Raw genomic sequence first — 20,372 nt, forward strand, 5'->3', positions numbered from 1 at the left:
ACCAGGCTGGTCTCAAATTCAAAGATACATCTGCCCGTGCTTCCCAAGCGCTGGGCTTAAAGATGTGTGCCACCATGCCCACCTTGTTGTTCTCCTATTCAACTTGATGGCCCCCTCTATAGAAATGGTATGTGTAAAGGGTTAGGCTGTGTGTGTGATGTACTGTGTAGCTCTGGCTGGGCTGGAACTTGCTATGCTGGCCTCTGATTCTGAGTATTGGGATTAAAGGCATGTGCCACCACATTGGCTGATTTGGCTTTATTTGAAGATGGAGCGAGCTTCTGTAGGCAGATTGCTTAGTTCAGGCATTTTGGTCCTATCATGACCTTTAAATCTTCACAAAGCAAAGGAAGTATTTATTTGATCAGTACCTAATAAGGGAAATCACAGACATTAAGTATTTGTCCAGAGCATCTATTTCCCATGTATGATTTTCACATTCTTCCTTGCAAAGGAGACTGTGATCTCAAGTTCATACCCAGACACACATTTTATTCCTTCAGCTACTTATCTGAAGTGGAGAGAATGAACTTCCTTTCTGGTATTTCGTTTCAGTTTAACAACATACTTTGAGGGCCTTTTCCATACATGATAGTTTTGCTTAAGGATACTTAAAGGGTGTCATAATTAAATCTAGCACGGTGACCTCACATCTGTAGTTCTAGCATATAGGAAGGTAAAGCTGTTCTCAATCACATAACGAGTTTGAAGCCAGTATGAGTAAAATACCAGACTGGGGTGGAGGTGGGGCCGGGGGGAGGGGATAATCTGAGGTAACTCATTTTCTCTTTGAACTAGGGTTTCATTATTAGTTTATCAAATGTCCAGAGTATACATTCCCTAACCCCAGCACCTTAGCAATGACAAATTCTTTGAACTTCAACAGAATAGTTTAGATGTTCTAAGAGAAGTCTTGTTTCATTGTTTTCTTTAACAGTAAAACCAATACAATATGCAAGAAGTGTGCTCAGAACGTGCAGCTGTATGGAACGGTGAGTACGATTTTTTTGAACCAAAATCTCATCAGGAGTGAGTACTGAGATCTCTCAGAACTCAGCCTTCCAGGCTGGAGCCATGACTCAGTGGTGAAGAATACAACCATGTGTAACTCCATTCCCATATATAAAAAACACTTTCCTTTTTCCCCCTCCCTTCTCCCTCCCTCCTCCCCTCTTTCCTGCCTTCCTTCCTGAGTCAGTGGGTTCTCCTCCACCTTTGTTAGCTTTGCCCATTGTTGATTTGCATCAGGGTGTCACTGTCTGGCTCTGGCTGTCCTGGAACTCACTCTGTAGACAAGCTGGCCTCAAAATCATAGAGATCCACCTGCTCCTGCCTCCCAAGAGCTGGGATTAAAGGTGTTTACCTCCATGTTTGGCCTGTTTTTCTGAGACAATGTCTCATGAGTCCCAAGCTGGCCTCAAACTCAACTATGTTCTAAGGATTTTTTTGTTAAAGTTTCTTCATGGACACTTATGAGCTTTGATTGTTTGTTACTTTTTTTTAAATCAATAATTGCCATAGTGGCACACACCTTTAATCCCAGCACTCAGGAGGCAGAGGCAAGCGGATCTCTGAGTTCGAGGCCATCCTGGTCTACAAGAGCTAGTTCCAGGACAGCCTCCAAAGCTACACAGAGAAATCCTGTCTCTAAAATTCCCCAAGCAAACAAACAAATAAATAAATAAAATTGGTAATCCCATGGGGGTTATTTTTTTATGATGCTGAGAATTGGGCTTCATAACACTGTAGGGGCAGATGCATGGTGTTGGGAATACATGTTTACCATGTGTCATGGGCTACAGTGTGGGAATTGCTGCTGTAAAAAATGGGCCGGTATTTTATGACATACTTACTTGATATTTTTTCTCTCTTTTAAGCCTAAGCCTTGTCAGTATTGCAACATAATTGCAGCGTTTATTGGCAATAAATGCCAGCGCTGCACGAATTCAGAGAAGAAGTATGGACCCCCATACTCTTGTGAACAGTGCAAGCAGCAGTGTGCGTTTGACAGGAAAGATGATCGAAAGAAGGTAAATTGCTGGGTTTTCTTTTTTTTAAATTATATTGGGTCAAATCAGGTAGGCATAATTCTGAGTTCCTGTTCTGCTTCTGTTGTTGACCTTGGGGGGTTAGACTGTTTTCTTTATCAAATCTAGACCAATATATTTTAGCATTTCTTTAAATAATTTTTTTGCTACATGTATTTATTGTGTGTCTGAGAGAGATGTTGCCACAGTGTACGCATGTGTGTGTGGGGAGGTGGGCGGGTGGATAAGCTCTCTCCTTCCACCATGTGGGTTTCAGGGGTCAAACTCAGGTGGACAGGCTTGGTGCCAAGTGCCTTACCCATTGAGCTTGCGTACTTGGTGCTGGACAGGGTCAGGAGTGGGCATCATCATATCCCTGTACCTGGAGCCAGGTGGGGTTGCAGGTCACCACGTGCATGCTGGAATCAAGTCTGGGTTCTCTACAAGAATAACAGTACTCTTACCCACTGAGCCATCTCTTCAGTCCATCTTCCCTTTTGATTTTTTTTTAATATTTATTTATTTATTATGTATACAATATTCTGTCTGTGCGTATGGCCAGAAGAGGGCACCAGACCCCATTACAGATGGTTGTGAGCCACCATGTGGTTGCTGGGAATTGAACTCAGGACCTTTGGAAGAGCAGGCAATGCTCTTAACCGCTGAGCCATCTCTCCAGCCCCCTTCCCTTTTGATTTTTAAGACAAGGTCTCTATGCATGTGGTTAGCCTGGAACTCACTGTATAGACCAGGTTGGCCTTGACTGTTGAGATTAAGGTGTGTGCCACCATGCTCTGTCCATTTCTTCCCATTACAATTACATTTTATATATTTACTTCTGTGTTCATGTGTGCGCTCACCCTTGTCCCACAGGCACACCTGTGGAGTTAGAGGGCAGCTTGTAGGAGTTGGTTCTCTCTTACCATGTGCTTTCCCACTATTGATCTAGGCCACCAGGTTTGGCAGCAGGCGCTTTTATCTGCTCAGCAGTCTTGCTGGCCCCTAACATTTTGTGTTTATTTACTTTTTTGTTTTTTGTTTTTTGTTTTCAAGACAGGGTCTCTCTGTGTAGGCCTGGCTGCCCTGGAACTTGCTTTGTAAACCAGGCTGGCCTCAAACTCAGAGATTCCCCCTGCCTCTGCCTCAGAGGTGCTGGGATTAAAGATGTGTGCCACCACCGCCCATCTTTCCCTAACATTTCTTAAGAATTCAGATTAGGGCCTGGGAGATTGCTCAGTGGATAAAGGTTCCTGCTACCATGCCTGATGACCTGAGTTCATCTCCAGAACACACATGGTGGAAAGTGAACACTGACTTCAGTAAGTTGTCCTCTGAACTCCACATGCATAAACAAGCCACCTCCCTTGGATAAATAATAGTGTAATAAAATTTCAAAATGATTCAAATTATAGTGAATATACATGATATTACATGTAAGTGGTAATTGGCAAAAGTCTAGGTAAGTCTTAAAAAGTAGAGATTATAGCATGAGTGAAATAATGGTGCCAGTATTACCATATAGCTCCAGATGTTTCTGTGTGTTGATGTTATCAAGATGACATCACATAGATGTGGAGTTGCAGTGTCTTGATGGATCAAAATGGATTGGAGTTTGATCATACTGTTCTCTCTATGCTTGAAACCCTCTGGGGGCTTCCATTTCCTTTTTTATTTTTTCTTTCATTTTTTTCGAGACAGGGTTTCTCTATGTAGCTATGACTGTCCTGGAACTCACTCGTAAATCACACTGGCCTCGAATTCACAGAGATCAGCCTGTCTCTGCCTCCCAAGTGCTGGGATTTAAAGGCAAGCGCCACTACCGCCTGGCTGTGGCTTCCATTTAAATCAAAAGTTCCATGCTTGTGAGGTCTTACCCAGCACTCGGTTTCATCCTGCGCTCTCCTCTCACTGGGACCACCTTTCAGTCTCCAGGCATCTGGTTTTCTTCTCTCTGCTTTTGTTCTGGCAATTCCTAGCTTTATGCAGCCTTTCCCAGAGTGTTTTAATTGGTTTCTTTGTCTTAATTTGGATGACACCTCTCTACAGAGACTTTTTGGAAAGAAGAGGAGGTGAGACAGGGTCTCATATAGCCCAGGCTGGCTTTGAACTCCCTGTGTAGCTGAGGAAGAATTTGGATTCCTGATCCTCTTGCCTCTGACGCCCTAAGTGCTGGATTACAGAGGTATACCACAGCACATGCCAGACACAATCTTTAATTCCATTGGTTACAATTCATATCACTGCTTTATTTTCTTCAAAATGTGATGTTATGAAAAATTATATTCTATATTTCATGTTTCTCTCCCTGTTAGGTTGTGAACTCTTTATCTATCTTTTTTCTCTGTTGCAGTTCTAGTGACCTGGACATAGTAAGGAGGTTGTAAGGAAACACTTAGGAATGAGTGTATTATAGTCCTGAAACTCTGTCAATGCCCAGAGGTGTCTGTGCTCTCAAGATTGACTCTTGATAACCATATTTATTAATTTATAGTAGAGGGAAATAACTTTCATTAATGAGAATATTCCTGTCTACCAGCTGGGACACCTTTCCATAAGCAAGATTTTGGAAAAGCTGTATTAGTAAAATTAGGAGATACCTTTAGTAGTGCGCTTCCCTGGGCTGCAGAGATGGCTCAGTGGTTAAGAGCACTGGCTGCTCATCCAGAGGATCAGGTTTGAGTCCTAGCGCCCACACGGCAATTCACAACAGCCTCTTAAACTCTAGTCCCAGAGAATCCAAGGCTGCCTTCGGCCTCTGAATGCACCACACACAAATGGTGCATAAACACAGACAAAACACCCATACCCATAAATAAAAGTAAAGAAAAATAATAGTGTTCTGTTCATCTCCAGGGATAGGGGACAATTTGGGCTTTGCAGTATGCTAGACCTGAGTCCTTCTCTTTCCTGGGTCTAGCGGAATGATCTTGGACAAGTGATTCTCTTTATGTGACCATTTATTTATCTTTTCTTTAGGAAATAACAGCTACAGCAGAGAAACAGGGAGACTGAGTGAGGTAGTTACAGAAAATAACTTTTGTTTTGTTTGTTTGAGACAGGCTTTCACTGTGTAGCCCTGGATGACCTGGAACTCTGTAGCTCAGGCTGGCCTTGAACACATAGCTATCTGGTATAGGAGGTTCTTCTGTTCATGTGTTGCTTTTATTGGTTAATAAATAAAGAAACTGCTTTGGGCCTGATAGGGCAGAACTTAGGTAGGCGGGGGTACTGAGACAGAATGGGACAAACAGGGGACCCTCTCCTTGCAACAGCTGTCTGCCTGCTGCCTCCTGAGAGCTAATGTTAAAAGATTGTACCACCACATTTGACTTTCTTTTGTTTTTTTTTTTTTTTAAAGACTTATTTATTTTTATGTATGCAATATTCTCAGTATTCTGCCTACATGTATGCCTGCAGGCCAGAAGAGGGCACCAGATCTCATTACAGATGGCTGTGAGCCACCATGTTGCTGGGAATTGAACTCAGGACCTTTGGAAGAGCAGGCAGTGCTCTTAACCTCTGAGCCATCTCTCCAGCCCCTTTCTTTTGTTTTTTGAGATAAAGTTTCATATAACCCAGCTAGCTTTGGACTCACTATGTACTAAGATTGGCCTTAACCCCTGGTCCCCTTGCCTGCATCTCCTGAGTGCTGGGATTATAAGCATGTGTAACCACATTGAGATACAATTATTTTTTTAAATCAAATTTTATTTTTATTTTAAAATATTTTAAATTAGGCTAGGCAGTGGTGGCACACACCTTTGATTTCAGCATTTGGGAGGCAAAGGCAGACATCTGAGTTTGAGGCCACCCTGGGCTACATAGAGAAATTCTTTCTCAGAAAAAAACAGACAAAATATTTAAACTAAAATGTAATTATATCCCTTTCCTCCCTCAACCTCTCCCATATTTCCTGCTCTCTTTTCTCTCAAATTTTAGGCCCTCTTCTTCTTTGTTGTTGTAGCCTAAATACTTATAAACATATGTGAGTGCAACCTGCTCAGCCCACTTAGTGCTATTTGTATGCATATGATTTCAGAACTGACCACTTGGTATTGGATAACCAGTTAGGGGACTCATCCCAGGGAAAGACTCTCAGCATTCCTTAGTTGCCTGTAGTCTAGATAAAATTCTTTTTGTTTGTTTCATTTATTTTTATTTTATTTTATTTTTTTCCGTGAGAGGATTTCTCTACATAGCCTTGCTGTCCTGGAACTCACTGTGTAGACCAGGCTGACCTCAAATTTAGAGATCCACTTGCTTCTACCTCCCGAGTGCTGGCATCAAAGGCGTGCGCCACCACCGCCTTGACTTGTTTTTGTTTTCTTTTTTTTTTTTGGTTTTTCGAGACAGGGTTTCTCTGTAGCTCTGGAGCCTGTCCTGGAACTCCCTTGGTAGACCAGGCTGGCCTCGAACTCACAGAGATCCGCCTGCCTCTGCCTCCTGAGTGCTAGGATTACAGGAGTGCGCCACCATCGCCCGGCTTTATTTTCTTTTTAAAATTTATTTAACTTTATTTTATATGCATTGGTTTGAAGGTGCCAGATTCCCTGGAACTGGAGTTACAGACAGTTGTGAGCTGCCATGTGGGTGGTGGGAATTGAACCTGGGTTCTCTGGAAGAGCAGCCAGTGCTCTTAACCTCTGAGCCATTCTCTCCAGCCCTTTGTTTTCTTTTGAAACAAGGTCTTAATTTAGTACCTGGCTTGGAACTAACTCAGTTTGTAGCCCAGGCTGACCTCAAGCTTATGAGCCACCACACCTGTATTGGATATTCCCCTTAAAGCAGAGTTAGAGTTTAAAATTAGAGCTTACAAGCAAAGTTGTTGGGACTGTGGAGCTGGTTTGGGTTACCCTTGCAGACCTGGATTCAGGTCCCAGAGCCCACGTGACAGCTCTTAACCATGTGTACTCAGTTCCAGGAGTTAGATACACCCTTCTGCACTCCAGAAGCAGCAGACATTCGAGTGGTGCACAGACACACATTTGGGCAGAACACCCATACACAGAAGATAATCCTAAAACATTTAAGACATTGGCTCAGGTGTGATGACACATGTCTTTAATCCCAGCCTTTGGAAGAGTCAGACAGATCTCTGTGGACTACTAGTGAGTTCCAGGAGAGCCAAGGATACTTGGTAAGAGCCTGTCCCAAAAGAAAAGAAGTTTCTCTGTGTAGCCCTGGCTGTCCTGGAGCTCATTCTCTAGTCTAGGCTGGTCTCATACTCAGAGATCTACCTGCCTCTGCTTCTGGAATGTTGGGATTGAAGACATACACTATAAAGCAATCAATTTTTACGTGTGTGGCACCATATTAAGTGGTTTATGTACATGGTCACTAAATCCTGTGACTTGCTCCAGGCTCACCCAGCTTGCAAGTAGCAGGACTGGAGATTAGCTGAAGTGGTTCTATTGCCAGTCCTCATGGTCTTAGTGCTCAGGGTTAAGCACTGATGTCACCTCCTCTTCATTTTGTCTCGTCTTTCAGGTAGATGGGAAGCTGCTGTGCTGGCTGTGCACGCTGTCCTACAAGCGTGTCCTTCAGAAGACCAAAGAACAGAGGAAACACCTGAGCAGCTCTTCTCGAGCCGGCCATCAGGAGAAGGAGCAGTACAGCCGCTTGAGTGGTGGCAGCCATTACAACAGGTAACCCCAGGTCCATGAGAGGACTGCAGGGGCCGGCAGGCCAAGTGCCTCACTCCTCAGGCCGTCAAGGAGGGTGCCGTCTCCGAAGTTTCCTCTTGTTATCAACCTTTGCAAATCTCTTGCTTGACATATTTATAGTTCCTATGTCTCCAAGGGCCGGGGAGGTTTCTGTGTCGTGTCTTTAAGGTGTGTAGAACTTGTAAGTGGAATTCTCAACTTTAATCATGCATAATCCCTTGGGGATTGGATGTTTTATTTTGTGGCTAGAGAGAGCATTTTAAATATATATTTGGACAAACAGTTGATAGGTATTCTAGATTTTGTCAGGATGGGAGCCAGTTGAAAGATGTCCTTTTGTTGATGGCTGAAGCTTCCATTTAGAGTGTGTACAATGATGAGAACTAGGGCTTAGGTTTAATCCTGCCTCTAGCAAATTTTCTCATGGACAATGAGAAAGAGACTAGTGTTACCTCATGGGGTTGTTGTGAAGGTAAATTACGCAGTACATGAATAGCAGTTTGTTTTCTAATGACAGTATTCAGTGGGTTTTAGCTGGTTTTTGTTATTGCTGTCATTATGGGTTGTTTGTTCACTAGGCATTATTAAGTACTCTCGTGGGCCGGGGCCTCTGCTGGGAATACAGAGATGAATAAAAGCCATGCTGCTCTCAGTAGTGTGCCTTCTGGTAGAGAAGACAGACTTATAATCAAATCATCACAGTCTAATGCAATGGGCACCACTTTGAAAACTCATCTAGATCAGGAAGGTAGAAAGGCAGGAAGGCTGGCTTGGGGAGAGCTTGCTGTAACTGCCCCTGGGTGGATTGGACTTCCAGATGACGGCAAGGTGGGCGTCCTAGGAGAGGGACTAGTGCTCAGAGAACCACAGGGCATGAGGTCACACAGAACCCCGGAAAACATCAGCCCATTTGTGTTGTAGGAAACTGGGGAGGAGCAAAGGACTCTGCACACATAGTCAGGGGCTTGTGGGCAGCCACCGAGGGGCCTGTGCAAGGGAAAGACCTAGCTTGTATTGGCAGTAATTACCCTGACTAGTAGAGAAGGCACTGGAAAAAAGGAACCAAGGACTGGGAATGTAGCTCAATGTAGTGTTTGCCTAACGTTTGTAAGGCCTTGGGTTTCTAGCTCTTTCCATTGGGGCTGCTCTCTTTATGCAAGTATAGGTAAGCTAAGAACAGGAACTTCCATCTCAGCCTGGAGGTGGTGGTGCATGCCTGTAATCCCAGCACTCTGGAGGTAGAAGCAGAAAGATCAGGAGTTCAAGGACAATCTGAGCTACATAGGGAGTTCTAGTCCAGCCACAGCTACCTAGGGAGTTCTAGTCCAGCCACAGCTACCTAGGGAGTTCTAGGCCAGCTGAGCTACATGAAACCCTGTCTCATCTTCACATATCCCAGCTTCTCCCACCCTCACCCCCACTACACACATACAAAGAACCACTCTGAGGCACTGCATTGAGACAGACAGACAAAGTTCTTTGGAGTGAAGATTATCAGAAACTTAGATATGTGGGTCAGTCAATACATATAGGCAGTTGCTGGGTGAGTAAAGGATAGTTCTTTGCTTTCTTATGGGGATGAACAGATGGAGCATAAACCAGGAAGGGGAGAAAAAAGTTCAGTTTTTGAAATGCTTGTAGCAAAATTGTTTATAGCTGCCGAGCCTGGATCTGAGAAGATTCAGACACAAGCCAGTAGTAACTTTTTAAACATTTTTAAAAAATTACTAAGCGTGGAGATGATTTTACATTAAGGGTCCTGCAGCCTCAGTCGAGCTTAATTCAGTCGGATGTCACATAGTGTCTAGAGTCTGCATCATGACTCTAACGGAGGCCATCCCGTTAGAACTGTGAGTTTGGATGCTAGAACTCAGAGGAGACCCTTAGAACAGAAGTTGGAAGCATTCGGTATTCAAGAATCAGGAAGAAGACATCCCTGAAATAGGAAGTCTGAGTGATCAAGAGTTCCTAGGATAGAGCAATCCCTGGAATCACATACTGAGGAGAGGTCAAGTAATAAGAGGTCTAGTGACTGGGGAGGTGGCTCAGCAGTCAAGAGCACTCATTGATCTTCCAGAGGATCTGAAATCAATTCCCAGCACCTGCATGGTGGCTCCCAGCCATCTGCAGCTCTAGTTATAGGAGATCTGATGTCCTCTTCTGGCCTTTGAAGACACTAGTTATGCACACAGCGTGCAGATGTACAATGCAGACAAAATACCCACACAAGATAAAATTATTTTTTAAAAAAGCGTGGAACACCCTTGGGTGTGCCATTGGGACATCTGTCAATATAAAGGGCTTTCATGCCAGCTGCATACTCCCAGCTTTGGTGTTACGGCCAGTTTTGGGTGACTGTACTAGACTTAAAGCTAGTTTTATAGTGGCACTGAGGTCCCGAGTGAGTTCATAGAGATGTGATTAGGAAGGCCAGGGGTTCAAATGTGCCCGCTTGGCTCTTGTTACAGCTTCCCTGCTGGATGTTCTTGGCTAGGCCAGAGCCTAGCTTGTCTGTACTTCCCAGAGCTACGGGATGGGAGCTGCATGGGGATGGAGATGGAAAAGGCTTTCTAAACCAGACATTCTCTTTACAGTTTGAGAAGGATAGGAAATGGAAGAGAATCTCTAAACCAGAGACATTCTCCTTACAGTTTGAGAAGCTCTGTTTTCATGCCTATTAATCAGTCAGGTAGTAAGTCATTAAGGTCAAAATGGTTTTTGATCCTGTGGAAGCTGGCTATTCATGCATCCAAGCATCCTATAAACCACCTTGGTAGGTTTTACTAATCAGATAATAAGTTGTTGCCCAGAACATTGTTGGTCCATTTGACAGACTTTCCTTGGAGTGTTTTATTAATCTTTGATTTCTAATGTGTGTCTCTCTCTTTTTGCCATCAAAAGCCAGAAAACACTTTCTACATCTTCAATTCAAAATGAAATCCCAAAGAAAAAATCCAAGTTTGAGTCAATCACAGCTAACGGAGACAGGTGAGCCAGATGGAGTTTGAGTACATGCACTTGAAATGCATACATAGTTCTTGACTACACTTGAGGGTGTACCTCGGAGCTAGCCCGGGTCCTGAGTGGACCTTTTATGGGTGCTGTGCTAGTCACTTGATAACTGTAGATCAGCGCTACTGAGAGCTGTTTATCAACTGAATATAAGAACGCAGTAGGCTTGCTGGCCCCTGCTTGTAGCCTCGGAACTTGGGAGGTTGAGTCAGATAGGTGATCTTGAGTTCAAGGCCAGGCCACAGAACAGGATAGTTGGGTGTGCAATCCCAGCACTTGGGAGGCAGAGGCAGATAGATCTTTGTGAGTTAAAGGTCAGCCAGGGCTACATAGTGAAACCCAGTTCAAAAATAAAAAATACCTATTTAGAACTAGTAACTAGATTAACTGTAGTTAAATTCTTCAGTCCGTTAAGAAAGTCTAAGAAGTGAGGAGGTGAATGTTTTTCTGTGTGGTCTGTGCCTGTAGCCTCCAGGAAGAGTTGGTTAGAGAGAGAGCAGAGGTGGGGTTGAAGGCAGGGCTGCATGTCTGCAGGATGCTATACGCTTCTTCAGAGTCTTCCAATACAGATGCTGGGACAGACAGAGTAAGAGACAGTTCAATGGTTTTGTTTCGTTTTTTTGGCCTGCCTAAATGCATATTTTCATTGCTCGCTTTCCTTTCTCCTTCTCAGCGATGCTTCCTCTCATGAGCTGCTTTGTCCTAATACCCAGAGCCCGTCTGTGTTGGTGCAGTGGGCTGCTTCCCAACAGAGTCTTGGAGCCATCCATTTTCCTGTTCCTCCAGGCCCAGGCATCCTGAAGTGAGATCACCTGACACTTCCCCAAAGTCCTTGGGATCTTCTCCGTTCTCAGAACGCGCCTTCGCCGCTCGCTCTCTCTCCCAGCAGCCGAAGGGAGGGCCTTCTCAGGGTGGCTGTTGCTTTATCTCACAGGTGTAAATTGTCTGTGGATCTCCTCTCCCCTGTTGCATTTTTATTTACTTGATTTCAGCTCCTACCAAGGTAGTGCCTGTTGACATTAGTTTAATTGGTTTTCAACTTCTTGAGTCTTCTGGAAATGCCTAGGTTTTTCAGGTTGTATGTGGGAAAGAACCAAGCAGGCCAACTTTCTGTAGTCTTTCCGTATTCTTTTGAGCACCTAGTTGGGCTGTTCTGAAGAAAACAGATATGCCCATCATCTTTGCATGATCCTGTGAAAACTGCTTCAAGGAAGAGTTTTTGAACCCCTAGGAAGCAGGCCACTAAAGCCCAGCCCTGTACTTCCAGACCCACCATTCCCATCTGCTTACTTATCCCCAGGCTGTGCTAATGGTCCTAGGAAGCTTGTTCATAGCTGCAGTTCTGCCAGCCCAGTCTTTAGCGGCTTTACCTCTTGCCAGCTTGTTTATCTGGAGGTGTTGCCGCCAGCCTGTCTGTTGCCTTAGAGGCACCAAACTAAAACCTAGGCTGGCCCTACAGATTGTTGAATCACATCCGGCCACAAGTAAGGATGGTTTTGCTCAGCGGGATGATGCTAGTCCTTGCCTAGGTACTTGGTCTTTTTTTATGCCCTCCAGAGAAGATGTTAAAAGATCATTTTTCCCGTACTATTTTTGTATGTGATACTGGGAATTGTACCTAGGACTTCCCACCTATTAGGAAAGTGCTCTACCACTAGGCTGTATCCCTAACCTCATACTAATTTAAAAAGTTCTTGTTTTTATTTTATCTGTGTGGGGAGGGGAGGGTTAGCGATAGTCTCCCTGTGCAGTTTTGGTCCTCAGACTTGAGGCAGCCCTCTTGCCCCAGCCCACTGATTACAGGATGTGCCACCATGTTTATCCTATAATTTGAAAATGTAGTAATTATTTCTGCTCCACAGAGATGTTCATCCGTAAACAGATTTCTTTTGAATGTTTCTATGTTGTTAGAACATAGAATTTAGTCTACTTGTTTTCATAACTTATATTTTGTTGTCCTTTTTACATTTTGTGGGGTTTTTCTCCTCTTTTTCTTTTTCTTTTTTTTTTTGTTTTTCGAGACAGGGTTTCTCTGCGGCTTTGGAGCCTGTCCTGGAACTAGCTCTGTAGACCAGGCTGGTCTCGAACTCACAGAGATCCGCCTGCCTCTGCCTCCCGAGTGCTGGGATTAATCTCCTCTTTTTCTTTGTTTTGAAAAAAGCATTCTGAAGCTGGGCTGGTGTCACTCACCTGTCATCCCAGCACTCAGGAGGTGGAGGCAGGAGAATCAAGAGTTCAAGGTCATCCTCCACTACATTTAAGGAACTCAAATCAATCTGGAGTACAAGAAACAGTGCTTCAAAAAACAGTAACAAAAGAGGCATTTCTACAAATTTTGATACTTCTTAAATATTCTAACAATACTTTATTTATAACTATGAAATGCTTCAGGAATTTACTTGTCATCCTTACATAGCAGCTATGCTGATCTTTGTATTGTTCCAATTTTAGTATATGTGCTGCCAAAGCAAGCACTTCATATATATGTGTGTGTAGATAGATAGATAGATAGATAGATAGATAGATAGATAGATAGATAGATAGATAGAGACAGAGAGAGTATGTGCATCTTTATAAATGGGGGAGTATATAAATGTGTATGTGTATAAATAAGAGAGGGTCTCCTGTATCCCAGGCTGGTCTCATTCTCTGTGTAGTAGAGGATGACCTTGAAATTCTGATTGGTCTCTTCTGTACCTCCTGAGTACTGGGATTACAAGCATGGACCACTTTTGCCAGGTTTATGTATTACTAGGGATCCAGCCCAGAGCCTTGTGCGTGCTGGACAAGTACTATCTGCTGAGGTACATCCCTAGCCCTGATGTATGACATATACTCATATACTCAGGATGGGAGCAGCTTTTGAGTAACTGCTGAGTGCTTCCTTAGCATAAGGCCTTTAGTTTCAATCTCTAGCACTAATTTTTTTTTAATTTATGCTTTTGCTCTTTAAATTTTATTCTTTATGCCTTCTGTATGTATGTTGCTTCATGACAGTTCTATGGTGATCTTATACTGCCATATTCTCTTATTTAATATTGAGGCATGTTGATTAACATTCTCTCTCTGTCTCTCATTTGAGATAGGGTCTCACTATATAGATCTGGCTGAACTGGAACTTTCTGTTAAATTGATAAGAATATTACTATACCTGGTCTTTGCCAAATATCTAAGAAGCAGTCCTGGAACTTTCTTAACTTAGCACCCAGGGATCTGCCTGCATCCATCTCTGCCTCCCAAAAGATAGGATTAATAGTGTGCACCACTGTGCCCCGCCTCCCCTCTCACTCATTGTCCCTTGGCTTTTCATGTTGTAGACAGAACACATTATCTTAGCTTTCTTTGATGTTTTGATACCCAGAAGGTGTACTTAATTGTTTTCCAGTAATCTACAAAAGTCACAGCCCCCACTCTGTATTTTCTAATTGATAGTTAAAATTGTGACCGAAACTTTCTGATTTGAGGAGTATGAGTTAGACAGCATTCCTTCCTTGAGAAAACAGACCTGTCACTCTTGTCATACTGCTAAGTGCTCCATAGGTGGTCCAAAATCAACTTAGCAGTGGTTGGCAGCCAGGCATCTACAGCTTGTCATTTCCAAAGAACCTTTTAAATTTCAGTTTATCCTCTGCCTTTGAGCTGTGCCTGCAATATTGGGCTTCCTGTGGCCTTTGCTTTGTTACTACAACCCTGTTTTGATTCAACCAGGAAAAGAGTTGTTTGTCTTGAGGCTGGGCTTTGCTGTTCAGCACTAGCTGGCCTTGAATCTCCTATCTCCTTGCCTGCCTCAGCCTCTTAACAGAGAACCTGTTCTGTGCTAATAGCTTTCAGAAAGGGCAGGAAACATCCTGGAGCAGCAGTAAGTTCCCTGTGTGTGGAGGGATTTGGAGGGACTAGTTTTCTGCCTTGGCAGCTAGTCGTTGAGTGAGACGGGAGCTAGAGTCAGAGGATCGGGCCCTGGTGCAGGTGTACATGAGGCCCTAGCTTCAATCCCCAGCAGTGCCAACAGCAACAGCAGAGATAATTCCCTAAGAAGCAGGTAAGAGTGGAGCTGAGCTTTCGGGGCTTTGGAGACAATGAAAAGTTACCCTAGGTCAGCAAGTACTCTGCCCTTCCTTGCTAGAGTTATGAATTTAAATAGGCTCTGTGGGGATACAAGGAAATGTCCGGAACTGAACTTGGAGAAGACTGATGGGCCCTTATCCTGAATCCCTATTTTGTTATTTTGCATTGGCTTTTGCTTGTCCCTCACTTGCCCTTGTGCACGGTTCATCAGTTAGGAGAACGTCAGTCTCATCTTCCTCCAGTGCTCTGTTCAGATGCTTCATGTGGGCGGGGTGAGGGCATTGCTGGGGTCAGTGGTTGGTGTCCTCCAGCCCCCAACATAGGAGTATCTGACTTGCCAACTGTGAGGGAGCATATGCAGTAGAAAGACTGTTGGGGTTCTTCTTAGCTGCCACATAAGATTCAGAAAGGAGCAAATGCAAGGGGCCTGGGAGCTGTTGCTCTGTTGGCAGAGGATTGAGATTAGTGTCCAGATTTGTGTGTTGCTTTAAAGATTGTCAAGAAAGTAAAGATCTTCCTTTGAGGATTCCTTGAAGAAACACAGTAAGTGACCGTTTGGCAGTGATTGCTTGTTTTCTGAGGTACCTTTGATACAACTGAAAACTTTGGATCCTCATCCAGAAAAGATTTTGCATGGGCAAAACGCAAATTTCAGGGCCTTACAGATTCCCTGTAATGGGAGAAAGTGGGAGTGTCTGCTAAAAGGACGTGAGCATCACCGGTGTTGACAAAGTGGAGAGTTGTAGGAAGCATGTGATGTGACTGGAGTTTCACCTTTGACCCTTTTTCCACTACACAACACAAATTCTTTTTCTTCTTTTTCTAAGCAGAGATTCTCCGAGTAGCAGTTCTAGCTGTCCTGGAACTCACTCCTGTAGACCACACTGGCCTTGGACACACAGATGCACCTGCCTCTGCCTCCCGAGTGCTGGGATTAAAGGCGTGCACCACCACTGCCCATCTCAAATTCTTTTGTTGTTGTTTGAGACCAGGTCTCATACTATGGTTCCAGCTCCCCTGAAATTCACTATATAGCCTAGCCTGGCCTCAAACTCACAGAGATCCACCTGCCTCTGGCTCCTGAGTGCTAGGAGTAAAGGCGTGCGCCAGCCCCAGCCAGCTGGTGCTTCAGTTTCTTAGGCGCTGAAACCCATCACAGGACTTGGGGCTGGGCATGTGCTCATAATTGATAGTCTATCCAGGACTCTAGGAAAAGATCTCTAATCACAAGCATGTCTGTATCACCAGAAACCCCAGAGACCTTCAATGAGCCTGAAGTAGTATATGATGTAGTATATGACTTTTAGGATGTATTCTGTTGGTCCCACGTATGAGAGGTTGTGGGGTTGTGGTTTGGGTTGGCATCATTTTCTGATGACTACTTTTCTTGTGTTTAGTTCAAGTCCAGCAGATCCTGGTGAGTCTGATGTAGACAGAGCAATGTGCTTTTTGGTGGGAATTTAGATAGTTACTGAAGCCCCCAAGTTCACCATCAGGTGACCTGGTGTATGTTCTTAAGTAGAGAAAAGTTTTCCCTTCAAGTTATGGCATTTCTATCTCCATTTTCCACCCAGCTTTTCCCCAGACCTGGCTCTGGATTCTCCTGGCACTGACCATTTCGTCATCATTGCCCAGCTGAAGGAAGAGGTGGCCACTCTGAAGAAGATGCTGCATCAGAAGGATCAGATGATCTTAGAGAAAGAGAAGAAGGTATGATGTCACTGAAGCCTTTCAGGCCAGAGATTGACAAAATGAAGGTCCATGGGATGGGTATGATGCTTCCTCTCTGTTGGGTACTTACCATTGGTGGCTTAAAAGAGAGTCTGTGGTCAGCTTGGGATTCCCTGAGAAGAAGGTATCTATTTGCCAAGTAGACTCGGGATGGCATTAGGTTGGCCAGCCACCTCAGCCGAGGGGTTCAAAAATCTGATTTTTTTTTTTCAGCATTTCCAAGGAACTCCTACTTCTCAGACAGGACTAGTTAATGAAACTAACAACAGGATATAAAAATAACGTGTAAGACTGAGGTTGTAGTTCAGCTTCAAAGTACTTGTCTAGTATGTACCAGACAGACCTAGAGTTCAGTCTCCAGCAAAAAGCATATAACAGTACACTCTGTGTGTGTGTGCTCACTTGTGCACACATATGGGTGGTGAGGAGGGGCAGGTTCCTGGGTACGAAACCCAGGGTCCTGTGTGTGTTAGGAAATGTGCCACTAAGCTACATTCTTAGCTAACATACTACTTAGTGTGAGCTGTCATAGAAGGTTGCCATCTCAATATATTGAATAAAAGCTGGGTATGCTGGCACAAACCTGTAATTCCAGCAGTTAGGAAGTTATACAGGTTGATGTCTTCTAAACCAGCCTGGATCCTGTCAAGAAAGAGAGAGAGAAAAGGAAAGAAGGTACTGAGTGAGTGTAGAATTGGGATATAAAACGGCATTTTAAGAGAAATGTTTAATACCCTCAGGCTAAAACAACCTGATGCCCATTTCTTGCTTCTTCTTGGATGATTTGATTGCTCTTTTTAAATTTTGTAATGTTTTGACCCAGCCTGGAACTCACTCTATAGACCAGACTGTCCTCAAACTCAGAGTTCTGCCTGCCCTACCTCCTGAGCAATGGGATTAAAGGCGTGTACCATCAATGCCCATCTTAGATTTATTTCTTAAGTGTATGAGTATTTGCCTGCATGTGCATATGTACACCACAGTATGCATGGCATCCTTGGAGGTCAAATGATGGCCTTAGAGCCACTGCATCTGGAGTTACAGGTGGTTGTGAGCCACTATGTGGGTGATGGGAACCAAACCAGGGTCCTCTGCAAAGGCAACGAGTGCTTTTTCCCGCTGAGTCAACTCACTGGCCTTTTGAATGGTCTTTTTTTGTTGTTGTTGTTTTGTTTTTGTTTTTTTCCGAGATATGGTTTCTCTGTGTATCTCTGGCTGTCCCGGAACTCACTCTATAGCCAGGCTAGGATTAAAGGCATGTGCCACTACACACTACAACCAGCCAGGTTTTTTTGTTGTTGTTATTGATGGTGGTTATTTTATGGACCAGGGTGGATTGAACTCAGCTGCCTGCACCTGCCTCCTGGGTGGATTAAAGATGTGCACTACTATTAGCCGGGCGATGGTGGCGCACGCCTTTAATCCCAGCACTCGGGAGGCAGAGGCAGGCAGATCTCTGTGAGTTCGAAACCAGCCTGGTCTACAGAGCTAGTTCCAGGACAGGCTCCAAAGCCACAGAGAAACCCTCTCGAAAAACCAAAACAAAAAAAAAGGTGTGCGCTACTATTGCCTAGCTGTGTTGTCTTGTGTTTTAGAGGGAAGAAGAGTTTACTTTTGCCTGTAGTTGAAGGGATTGTCTGTGCAGGGAAGACTTGGCAGGAGGTGAGGCCAGCCCGGTGTACCTGTAGCCAGGAAGCAGAGCTTGTTTATGTGTATTGGTGTTTGTATGTGTGTCTGTGCACCATGTGCGTGCAGTGCCCACAGAGTCCAGAAGAGGGGGTCAGTCCTCTGGAATTGGAGTTAGAGATGGTTGTGGGCCACCTTGTGAGTACGGGGAATCAAACCTGTAACCTCTTCAAAAGCAACAAGTGCTCTCTTGCCCTTGTTTTTGGTTTTTTTCATTTATTATATTTTTATTTTTTCTGTGTATGTGTGCATGTTGAGGCAGGCGAGGTATGTGCACATAAATGTGGAGGTCGGGACAACTTGAGTCCTCTTTCTTTCCTACTCGGTGGATCCTGGGAATCGGACCCAGGTTTTTGGGTTTGGTGGCTAGCTTCTATACTAGTGGTTCTCAACCTTCCTAATGCTGTGACCCCTTAATACGGTTCATATGTTGTAGTGACCCTCAACCATAAGATTATTTTTGTTGCTACTTGTTAACTGTGTTATATAGCTGGATGGTGGTGGTACACTCCTTTAATCTCAGCACTCCAGAGGCAGAGGCAGGGGATCTCTTGAGTTCAAGACCAGCCTGATCTACAGAGCAAGTTCCAGGACAGTCAGGGTTACATAGAGAAACCCTGTATCCAAAACAAAACAAACACCTAATAGTATGAATCGTGTTGTAAATATTTTTGGAGATAGAGGTTTGCCAGTGGGGTCTCAGCCCACAGAATGAAACTGCTGATTTGTACTCTCAGAGCCACCTCCCTGACCTTTGTCCTGTTTTTGATTGTTTATTTATTTATTTATTATGTATATAATATTCTGTCTGTATGTCTGCAGGCCAGAAGTGGGCACCAGATCTCATTACAGATGGTTGTGAGCCACCATGTGGTTGCTGGGAATTGAACTCAGGACCTTTGGAAGAGCAGGCAATGCTCTTAACCACTGAGCCATCTCTCCAGCCCCCTGTTTTTATTTGTTTGTTTGTTTGTTTGTTTGTTTATTTATTTATTTATTTATTTATTATGTGTCCTGTTTTTGAGACAGGTGTGCCGTTCAGTCCTCACTTCCTGAAGCTTGCTCTAGAGACCAAACTATCCTTGAACTTACGGCAGTCCTGCTTTTGCTTCCCAAGTACTGGGATTCTAGATACGTGCTAGGACTTTGATTCTAGATACATACTTTGAACTTCTGATCTTCTGTTTCCCTGGTTCTGGGATTACAGGCATGTACCACCATGCATGGTTTAAATTTTATAGAAGTTCCTGTGTTTTCATGCATTTGGCTGGGGGGGTGGGGGGATCCTAAGACCTTGTGCACGTTAGACACACTTCACCTCAGCCCCCAGTACCTGTATCTTTTCCACTCTGCCATATGATGGACAGATGGCAGACACCCACAGTTCTTGGACCAGATGAGAATGGCACAGACAGGATTTCTGCACAGTACGGACCAGAAGAGCATTTGCTTCCTCCTTGCAGAACTAAAGGCTTGAAAAGAAAAAAGCCAAATAGCTCTTGTATCCTGTATCTTCCAGGTTGAAAATCACACTGCCTGGTTAGGACACCATCACCCTGCATTGTGCCTGCCTATCTGTAGTCCTGTCTGCTGTGACTGTAAAGTCATCAGCCCTTGAAATAACAGCCCTTGGTGGCGTATCTTTGTGCCTTTATCCATATTGTTCTGCTTCCATGCCTGTTATTTTGTCTCCACTCAGCTCACTAATCACTGTTAGCTGCCCTCCTCTAAACCAATAGGCATGAGTCTGGAGTTGGAGATCAGCACAACATTAACATTGCTGGTCCTCCTGGCTGCTATAAAGATCAGACACAGCCTGAGTTAATTTTTAAAACAAATAGGGCCAGTTAGATGACTCAGCAGGTACAGGTGATTGCCTTCAAACCCAGTGGTCTGAATTTGATCCCCAGGATCTACACGGTAGATAGAACTGACTCCCTTTCTGACCACTGCACACACGCTGTTGTATACAGACCCTCACATGTAAATAGATAAGCAAGTGTAACTTACAAATCTTTTAATAAACAAAACAGTAGGTACAGTGCTGGCTTCTGAAGCCTGACAGCCTGACAGCCTGAACTGGATCCCTGGAATCCATCTGTAGGTGAAAGGAGAGAGTCAGTGCCACATAGTTGTCCCCTGACTCCATGTGTGCTGTGTGACTTTTGTTTTGGTTTTTTTTTTTTTT

At 44.1% G+C, this 20,372-nt stretch overlaps 1 protein-coding gene and 1 non-coding gene across 2 annotated transcripts in view; one reads left to right on the plus strand and one right to left on the minus strand.

Moving 5' to 3' along the window:
• The window catches only part of Fam76a (family with sequence similarity 76 member A), a 25,070-nt gene that overhangs the window by 2,212 nt on the left and 2,486 nt on the right, over positions 1 to 20,372 (plus strand). Inside the window, exons 2-7 of the mRNA XM_026782277.1 lie at positions 938 to 992; positions 1,878 to 2,030; positions 7,515 to 7,672; positions 10,592 to 10,678; positions 11,376 to 11,504; positions 16,342 to 16,477. Of these exons, the coding sequence (XP_026638078.1) occupies positions 938 to 992; positions 1,878 to 2,030; positions 7,515 to 7,672; positions 10,592 to 10,678; positions 11,376 to 11,504; positions 16,342 to 16,477 (718 nt within the window). The remainder of the gene's footprint in view (positions 1 to 937; positions 993 to 1,877; positions 2,031 to 7,514; positions 7,673 to 10,591; positions 10,679 to 11,375; positions 11,505 to 16,341; positions 16,478 to 20,372) is intronic.
• LOC113456697 lies at positions 13,074 to 13,177 on the minus strand. Its single transcript, XR_003377452.1, has one exon. It is a non-coding gene; the product is annotated as a U6 spliceosomal RNA (small nuclear RNA).

Source organism: Microtus ochrogaster, chromosome 10, assembly GCF_000317375.1.
Source record: "Microtus ochrogaster isolate Prairie Vole_2 chromosome 10, MicOch1.0, whole genome shotgun sequence".
Lineage (NCBI taxonomy): Eukaryota > Metazoa > Chordata > Mammalia > Rodentia > Cricetidae > Microtus > Microtus ochrogaster.